The sequence below is a fragment of the Physeter macrocephalus genome, chromosome 14, assembly GCF_002837175.3.
Source record: "Physeter macrocephalus isolate SW-GA chromosome 14, ASM283717v5, whole genome shotgun sequence".
NCBI classification, from domain to species: domain Eukaryota; kingdom Metazoa; phylum Chordata; class Mammalia; order Artiodactyla; family Physeteridae; genus Physeter; species Physeter macrocephalus.
In genome coordinates, this window is record NC_041227.1 from 131,321,419 (window position 1) to 131,331,105 (window position 9,687).

The following is a 9,687-nucleotide window of genomic DNA, read 5'->3' on the forward strand; positions in this document are numbered from 1 at the left end:
CGAGACATAGCAGGTGCTCAACAACTATCTGTTGAATAAATGAATGAATGAATGTGTCTTCCTACAGATCGTGTTTAGGATGGAGACATAAAACTATCGGAAATGAGATAAAGGCGGAAATTCCCACAGTTATTTGATCTGCCCAACAACTGATCTGGCATAGGTTTTGTTGTTGTATTTTGTTCACTCTGCTTTACTTTTTTTGTTTTCCTTTTTTTTTTTTTTTTTTTGGAGGAATGAGCTCTTCCGATGTTGTGGTAGCTCCGACCTCTTGCCTCTCAGGGGGCGGTAAGAACAATCTACGTGCAATCTACGAATTTCCACTGGGTAATTAAAGGAATTATTTTTGTAATCACCGAGTCAAAAGTGACCACCAGAGTAACGGTGACCAGCGGGCTGGAAGGGATGAGCTCATGCTTTACGGAAACATCCCGAGTGCGTGTTGGGCTGAATTAACCCTGACCGTGCCCATCCCTCCCACACACACCCGACCTCACCCCAGCTGAGCCAGGAATTCCGCACGGTTAGCGTGTAGAGAGCCTTTCCAAGGCAAACGCTGTGTGTGTCTCACACATACCATGGTCATGCAACATCCTTATGTTTGGCTGGCGGGAACGACGACGGGGAGGGAGGGGGCGAGAAGACCAAGGCTGCCGTCACTTTGCACTCACCCTGCAGCAAACGGAACCTTTGATGTCCCTGGCCCAGCAGTGACACCAGAAATGCTCGGCATTCTTGGAATTTTCTCATAACCAGCTTTGGAGTCCCCCCAAGGGTTGAAGTCAGAAACGATACACAAAACAACTCATGTCTACGGGGACCGTTTCTGTTTAGGGGTGGGGCTCTCGGAACCAAGTGCAGGTGTGTGGGGGGCCCAACGGGAACTCTTTGACTTGGCCCAAGATGTCTCAAATACCTTCTTCCCGTCCAGAGCCACGCCGGCTGGCCGTAAATACCTAGAGCCCACTCCCAATTATTCACGCATATGGAACAGAGACCCCAGAGCTACAGCGAGCATAAATCGCACTCCCACGTGGCCTTGGAATGCATGACTTATGCTTCAGCTGAAGGCCAAGGAGCAGGGAGGGAGCATCTAACATTGCACGTGGGGGAACTCCGCAGATAATCCTCACCGCCACCCGTGAGGGGCGTTGCTATGGAAGCCTGGGGAAGAGGTGGGTGAAAACACGGAGTCCATTTATTTGCAAGTCCACGGAGCACAAAATTCAAACGAACTTGCTTAGCCTTTGAGGCCAGATGCTAAGGAAAAAGTGAAGGTTTCAATTCGAAGAAACAAGCCAATGGTTCTGAGGGTCGACCAGAAGGCCCAAGCTGGGGGCTTGCACTGTGTTAGGGCCACAGGCGCCAGAGTACAGAGTCAGCACCAGGATTGCGTTTCTGCCTCCAGGGTGTTTCCAGAAGGGGACACTGGCCCCTAATTAACAAATCTGCTCATTGGTCTTCACCACTAGGGGTTCTGCTCATTTGCCATAATCGGTTTGTACTGTTCTTTTTCAGACGATTAACTTTCCTAATTCGTTTTCAGAGAAAAATATGTCAATGCGTTTGCCTTATTTCAGCAGAGAGTGGAAAGCTGGAGAGGTGAGAAGGAACTCGGCCAGTTATAAAACATGTACACGTCAACAGAGTGGACAGTGCCCTGCAAAGAATCAGGAACGGGGACAAAGAGAGGAAAAGGTTGGCTGAGAGAAGCGGCTCGGTGTGGACGCTTGGGGTGCAGAGAACAATCCCTCCTCTACGTTGTCAAGACCGGCCAGCTGGTACCTGGCTGTGCCTTGGGTTCTGGCTTTACCAGAAAGACACAATTGTGTATTCCAGCCATGCCCACAAGCCTTGTACTCAAAAGGAGTTTATCTTGAAAGAGTCCAGAGTGTGGGTAAGCAATTATAAAAAATATATCCCCCAGAGCGTGGAAACCTTCTCACTCCGAATTCCAGTATCTCCTTGACACTGCTAGGGGTGGGCCAACTTTAAAAGATCCGACCAGCATTCTCTGTGGGTCCCCGGGGTTGATGCCTGATAACCGAGCATCTGATCATCAGAAACATCTAACGGTGTTTGTGGTGGTTCATCTGCACCAGCAAACACCGAAGCCCACAGCAGCTGGCCCTGGTCCCCTGAGGCTCTTCAGCGATACCTGCTCCTACTGATGGAAACTCATCCTCCGTTAGCCACAATAATAACAGTAACAATAATTTCTCCTATTGACTGAGCCCTTCCTAAGCCCCAAGCTAAGTGCACCTACCTACAATGCTAAATGCTTCCCGGCATCATCTCCCTTAATCCTCAGGACAACTCTGTGAGCTAAGCCCTGTTACCCTCATTCTTCAGATGAAGAGGTTGAAGCTCAGAGAGGTTAAGTAATTTGCCCAAGGTCACACAGCAAAGAAACACTAGAGTCAGGATTTGAATCCAAGCCTAACCACACGGCCGGCACCCTCAGCCATTAAACCTTCTAGGACCTTTTAGGACAGCGGTTCCCATCCCCGCACGCATATTCAAATCACTAGCTTTTAAGAAATACCCATGCCAAGGTCCCTTTCCCAGAGAACTGTGATTTAAATTGGCCGGGGGTGGGGCCTGGACACCAGTACCTCGTAAAGCTCTCCTGGTGAGTTAATGTCCAAGCGCGCCCGCTCCAGGCCGAGGGTGAAGAGAGCAAAGGAGCAGAGTCTGAAAGTGGACACAATGCATTCTGAAACTAATTGTAGCTTACGTGCTTTTTAATGACAGGTTTTATATGGCCCACAGCTTTATAACTTTACGCCGTCGGAGCGTGACTGTGACCCTACATGTTATAGTGAGTAAGAAGAATCGCTAAGTCCACAAAGTCAAATAGGCACTTTTTAATTTCAAAAGCTACTCGTTAGTTGAGAGCAACCTTCATACTTCGGTCAGAGGCACTGGCACATCAAAAGGGTCCACTGCGTCTGGCTTTCTGTTGAGAAACGCAAGTCTGATGGTCATGAAAATGCCTTTCAGTGCACTTGCAGTTAGTTATGACTCTAATTGAGGCAGAACCTCTTACTTAAAGCAATAAATATTTAGCCTTGGCAACCAAAATATAAACAGAACCATGATTCATGAAACTGCCTGCTTGCGGTTCCCTGGCTACAGAAGAAAATGCCACTCCATGATGCATGGAGAAAAGGGCAGCCTGAGGAAGGCTCGCCACGACCTACGCTTAGGGATAGGGGTCCTTCCCAGAAAGGACCCACAGGCGATGCTTGCCTGAGTCAGAAAGGCAGTGTGGCTAATACAGAGGCTGGCAAACTTCTTAGTCCATGGAGCCGCCAGAAGGACACCCAGAGATGCTGATTTAGTAATAAGTCTTGGGTGGGGCCTGATTCCAACTCATTCTGACACCAGTCTCCTCAGCCAGAAGCTGAGAAGTATTAGTAAGGTAAATGGGAGGGCGCCTTCTCACGGTGAGGCCTTGAGCAGAATTCTTAACGTCACCGCATGTCCATCTCCTCAGCCGCGAAGGGGGAAATGACGGTATCGGTCTCATGGGATGGTGGAAAAGTTACGTAAGAGAACGTATATCAAGTTCCAAGCAAGGTCCTTTGGCCTAGTGCCTGCCACGGAAGCGCCCAATAAAAGCCATCCAAAGAAAGCCCAAGCAAAACAAAAACAAAATAAAATTACCTACAGATAGAAAATAGCAGAGGCTGCAACCTGGCGAAACAGACACTGAATTCAGGCCCCTGACAGTCTGGTTTGGCACGAATCGTATTTCTTTTTAAACTAAACTTGAATGTCATGAGTCGGGGCCCTCGATCTGATTTACCGAGTTCCCAGTGCTGGCCACAACGGACACAAACCGACAGTTGTTCGCTTATACTACCTGCCTGGCCCCTCAAGGCATCTATATTCGTGCCTCGGATGGAACACGCGTGTTCTGAGGACCACACGTTCTATAACCCTCTAAAGAAGCAGGCTTCGCTTCTAAATATAAATACACGCCTCTGCCAAGGTTGCCCGGAGCGCACACACTAGTTTTCTAGAAACACAGGGCAGCCAGGCCTCTGCTGGGGCCAAGGCCTCTGGCTGCCCCGTGGGCGGCCCGGAGTGTGGGGATAGAGACTTCCAAGCCCCGCAGGGGACATCATTTGACTTCCACTGGGTCCCCAGTAGCTGGCCCTGCCCCCAGCCGGGGCCGAGGGCCCCTCCCTCCCTCCCCCGGTCCGCCCCAGCCCCGACCCCTCTCCGTCCCACCCCCCCCCCCCGCCCCCAATGGACAGAAGGCCCAGGATGTGGAGCACGCTTCCCAGCGGGAAAGGTTATGTAACCACCTGATAGCATCAAGTTACAACCAAGGTCTCCTAGAAGCCAAGGATGCCAAATTCAACAGCATGTTTCCTCATCACCGGGGGGGAGGAAGGAACAGTTCTGCTCGTCAAATAAAACAAGAAAAGATTTTCCAGACAGAGGAGCCGTCAGTCAGGGGACAAACAAGGTGTTGGTTCTGTCCCGGAGAGGAAATCGGTCTGGAGCAGGGAAGGGAGGGCCGGCGGCTGGGAAGCAGGGGGGCCGCGGGCTCGGGGTCAGCAGCGGCCCCGCTGCGTCCCCTGGCCCCCGCTTCGCTCTCTCCTCACCCCTGCAGGACGCAAGCCAAGCCCGGTAGAGCATCCTCTCTCCAGCACGGGATGAAGGGATGACTGCAGGAGACGCTGCCTCATCACATCAGCTGAGCAAAGCGGCTCGGCCAGGAAAGGGGGTGGGGGGCGGTCCGGGGGCCCTGGGAACAGGGGAAGGCGGCGTGTGGCCTGACGCGCTGGGCCGGCTGTGGGGAGAAAGCAGCAGGGCTCTGGGTACTGTTTGTACCGCTCCATTGCGAAAACACCGACTATCTTCTCTCTCTCACCAGCTCCCGAGACTGGCCCCGTTTACAGCAGGATACACAGGCATCCCACTGACAAGGACCCTGCTCGAAGAAGAGCAGGTGGTCCAGAGGGACCCCCAGCCCCGCCCCCGTGAGCCGGGTCCCCTGGCCATGCCCCTTCCACCCAGGGCTCTGTCCGCCTTCCCAGAGCCCCCAGCAGTGGCCTGGGCAGTGCGGAGAGGTTGACGGGGAGCCGGTTTGGAGACTGAGGAAGGGCAAGTGTTTACCCCTCCGCAAAGTGCGTCTTCAGGATCTCCTGGGAAAAGAAAAAGGTAACCAGATCCAGCCCCACCACAAATTCAAGCGCTGTGTGCCGCAGATACCATATCCAGACACAACATTTGTGCGAGGCCCTGCCCCCCGCAGAGGGTGTTATCTTGACGTGAAGGAAACCCAGCCTCGGAGCACAGTTTTCCAAACCAGAGGCCCAGAACTCTTGGGAAGTGACCCTTATGTTGTCTAAGGGGCCTGTGTACTTCAGCAGGAAAATCTTTCTCAGGTCATTTCTTCCAATTACTCTCTTTGTGGGAACCCTACCCACCCCCCCACCCCCCCACCCCAGTTTGTTTCGGCTGGGAGTGAAGAGATGGAGTTGTATGGGGGTAGTAGAGGCCAGGCACCTCCCGGCCAGTGTCCCAGGTGGCCCTGCAGCGTCCCGCGAGGCGGGTCTCCACTGCCCTCACTGAGGAGGACGCAGGGCTGGCAGGCGCAGGGGCCGCCGGGCACCCCAAAACCCTCTCTCCATCTCTCCACTCTGCCTCCCACAGATTCAGAAAGACTCAGACTGTCACGGGGGCGAATGAGGTTCTCCCTGACAGCCATGGAGGGGGCAAAGAAGTAGGACAGGACGTTGCAGACAGCTGAGCAGTCAGCGGGGCCTAGCAGGACGCGAGGATAGCGATAACGTGGGTTGAGGAATGAGCCGGGTGGTGGTCAGACCGTGTGGCGCCCTCAGTCGATGGCTGGCCCCGGGGAAGCCCTCTGCCCTGCTCAGCCTCAGGTCCCTCTTTGGCCAACAAGGTAGCTGGAGTAGAGCTCGCCGAGGCCCCCCTGGCACTGTTGGAATGCGGGGAGATTCCTGCAGACTGTCACTCGCTCCCCTTTATTTATCATCTTTGACCTAATAGAAATGTCCGTATATACACGTACCACCTCTTCTTTATCCATTCATCTACGGACGGACACTTAGGTCACTTCCATATTTTGGCTATTGTAAAAAATGCTGCAATGAACACAGGGGTGCACGTATCTTTTGGAATTCGTATTTTCACGTTCTTCAGATAAACAGCGGGATTGCTGGATCGCGTGGTAGCGCTACTTTTCCTTTTTGGAGGACCGTGCATACCGTTTGCCGCCGTGGCTGCACCAACTTGCACTCCTTCTTGTCCACGCCATCCCCAACTTTGCTTCGGATTCAGTAGGTCTGGGCTGAGGCCCTAGCCTCTGCATTGCTAACAAGCTCTCAGTGGCACTGATGCTGCTGGTCCTGGGGCCTCACCTGATAACCCACTGGTCTAGATCTGAAAGTTCTAGACTCGAAGGGCGCTCGATGTGGATTATCCCAAATTGGTGGCTCAGAGCGTCCCTGGGCCAGCTGCATCAGTATCACCTAGGAGCTGGGTAGAAACGCAACACCTCCATCACCAACCCGGACCTACCGGGCGCAGGATCCCCAGGGGACCGTGTACACGTTAAAGTCTGAGAAACACCGCTCTAGACCGTCATTCGTTAAAGCCGGGGCTTTGTGGATCTTTGTGTCCCCAGCACTGAGCACAGTTCCTGGCACATAGTAGGTGCTCAACAAGTAGAAGGAAATAGAAGGAAAGGAGGATACTGCCCTGCTGATACATGTGTTTCTCATAAAGTTCTTCCCTCGAAGAATGGGCTACAGTCCACACCCGTGAACTGGCTCACTGTTTTAAAACTGCCTCCTAAGGGGGAGAAGAGAAAAGATAAGGCAGGTCCTCAGATAGGAGATCAGAGGTCGTCTTCGTAGGAAACAGAAAGATCCCCACAGAGGGGCCACTTACGGACGGATTTTTATCCCCTCAACCTTGGTCTCTGTGCCTTCAGGACTTTTACTCTTGAGAGTAAAAATGATTCCAGGCTCTTCTAACTGAGCATTGAAGATGGCAGCCTGGCCCGAGGGTACCCCAGGTACAGAGAGGAGGAATTATCATCAGCGAATGCAAAAATACCACTCCCAGTTGGCACTGTATTTCTCTAGGCTGTGGCTGCAGCCACTGGACACCTTTCCACCACTTTTGGTCCTAGCATCTTTTCCTGGTCCAGCTCTCCAGGAACCAGAACTAAATCACAGCGCTCTTGAACTGGATGGGCCAAAGAGATCCATGCACAGAGGAACGCCACCACCCAGAGGGATGAGGTCGTCTGGTCACTGGGCGGCACCCAGTTTTCCTGACTTCCACCACGTATGTCCACGCACAAGATGTGGTCGCAGCTCAGCAGTCACTCACCTGTAAAGTTCTCAAGGGATCTGATCCAAGGGACGCCAGGGTCAAGCACTTCCTTCTCACAGCTGGCCGTGGGACACACGAAAATTCTAGCTTCTAGGTAACTACGAATATTCTGCCAGACTCATCTGAAAGGGAATTCGTGTCCTCCGACTTGGACACAGCTGGGGCCGCAGGTCAGAAGCCAGGCAGACAGCAGGGCAAACCCAGCCCCCGGGGGTAATCTTGCCAAGTCCACCTCTGAACTCCTTGGATACAATCACCTTCTGAAAATTTTATTTTAATTTTTTCATTAAAAAAAATTAATTAAAAAAAATTTTTTTTTAAATTTGTTTTTAATTGGTAAAAAAAAAAAAAGTGGGAAAAACTACACTTAAACCCTTCCTCCCCTACCCAGAGGTAATCACTGCTAATCTTTTGTTATCAATACCTTTTGTTGCCTCTCTCAAGATTTTTCTGAGAATACATGCACTTAGTTTTATACAATAAAATCATACTTTACATATGGTTTTGTGACCTGCTTTACTCACTGAAAAGGATCTAATGTAACTGTTTCCAGGTCAGTCATATGCACCATTTTCAGTGGTTCCTTAGTGTTTCTTTAAATGCACGTATCATAATTTCTTGGAGCACCCCTCTCTTGCTGGACACTTGGGTTATGTCTAACTATTTTTCTCAAGAAGAACCTACTGCAACGAGCATTCTTTTACACACATCACTGTGCACTTGGCTTATTACTTCTTGAAGACAAATTCTTTAGAAGGGGAATTGGTGCATCGCCCAGCGGGCATACGTTTCAAGACTTTGGCCCGTACTGCCGAATCGTCCCCCGGCAGGACTGCTCTTTCAGAGAGTGAGCTCCTTCTGGGGAAACCTTCCCAGCACATGGGCGCCGAGCTGAGGGCTGAAGGACATGTTTAAATAAAGGGAGGCAGTACACGGTGTAGGGGAAGATCACCAACTGCAACTTGGTAGCAGGCCTGGCTCCGTCCTCCCCAGCTGTGTGACCCTAGGCAAGTGACTTAGCCTCTCTCACTCTTCAGCTGTAAACGGAGTGATTACTACCTGCCTTTCACTACGGTTTAGAGATAATGCACACAGAAACCTTGCATACTTGTGCACTAAATATTTCTTGAACGAATGAAATGAATTAATGTTTGGGTGGATGGATGGATGACTTCTACAAAAGGAAAGAAAAGAAAGGAAGGAGGAAAAGCAAGGATGAAGGTAAAGGCAAAGCGTATTTGTTGGACTGGCCTCTCAGGGAGTGGGCCGATGCCCTGGCGGGGAAGGAAAGGGAACCCCCCCAGGTGAACACGAACTTTCTCCGCTCCAAATTGTTTCTTTTCTGGGAGCTGGTGGCTGTGAGTAATCTGTCCCTATTTCACAATGATGTCCCAAGACCCGGCTACCAACTGGTCCTCCCAGAGGCCGGATCTCATGCCCCAGCCGGGACTCAGCACCCGCGGGGAGATGCCCCAACCCCAGCTGTGAGCCTCTACCTTGACGAGTTTGCCACGATCCAGTGAAGGGCCCCACGCTCCCTGCCAGCTCACACTTCTGAGCCCACGGGCCATTGTCTCCTAGAAACCAAAAAAGGCAACACACAGCAGTCAACAGGCTGGAGGATGCTTCTGACCGGTGTTCTCTCTCTCGGGTCCCACATCTCTGTGCACAGCAGGGGACTGGAGAGAAAAAGGACCTGGGAAAACAAATGCAACCCTACCCTTGAAGGACCTTTTAGAGGGGGCTGCCTCCGATGGGCTTTCAGAGAGGTGGGCTGTCCTGCCCCGAGCTCGCCCCACACTGAGGCTTTTGCCTTTGGATATGGGCTCAGCAATTCCATTACCATTATCTTCAGCCCAGAAACTTTTTCTTTTCTTTCCTTTTGTTTTTTTTGTGGGACTTCTGGCCACATGGCATGTGGGATCTTAGTTCCCCGACCAGGGATCGAACCCGTGCCCCTGCAGTGGAAGCGCGGAGTCCTAACCTCTGCACCACCAGGGAGGCGCCCCAGCAACTCCCTCCTGAGCCCCTAAGATGCGCACAGCGCTCCACAAACATTATCTCCTGATCCCCCGACGTGCTACGGAATAGATTTGACTGTTGGCTTGAGTCTGCCGATGAGGAAGGAGAGGCTTACAGAGGTTAAAGCAACTTTCCCGGCACTTCCCTGGTGGCGCAGTGGTTAAGAATCCGCCTGCCAATGCAGGGGACACGGGTTCGAGCCCTGGACCGGGAAGATCCCACGTGCCGCGGAGCAACTAAGCCCGTGTGCCACAACTACTGAGCCTGCGCTCTAGAGCC

At 52.1% G+C, this 9,687-nt stretch overlaps 1 protein-coding gene across 4 annotated transcripts in view; it reads right to left on the minus strand.

Moving 5' to 3' along the window:
- ARSG (arylsulfatase G) overlaps positions 1–9,687 on the minus strand; it is a 121,469-nt gene that overhangs the window by 21,211 nt on the left and 90,571 nt on the right. For all 4 annotated transcript variants that reach the window (XM_055089934.1, XM_024130317.3, XM_055089935.1 and 1 more), the window contains exon 8: positions 8,883–8,963. In XM_055089934.1, the coding sequence (XP_054945909.1) occupies positions 8,883–8,963 (81 nt within the window). The remainder of the gene's footprint in view (positions 1–8,882; positions 8,964–9,687) is intronic.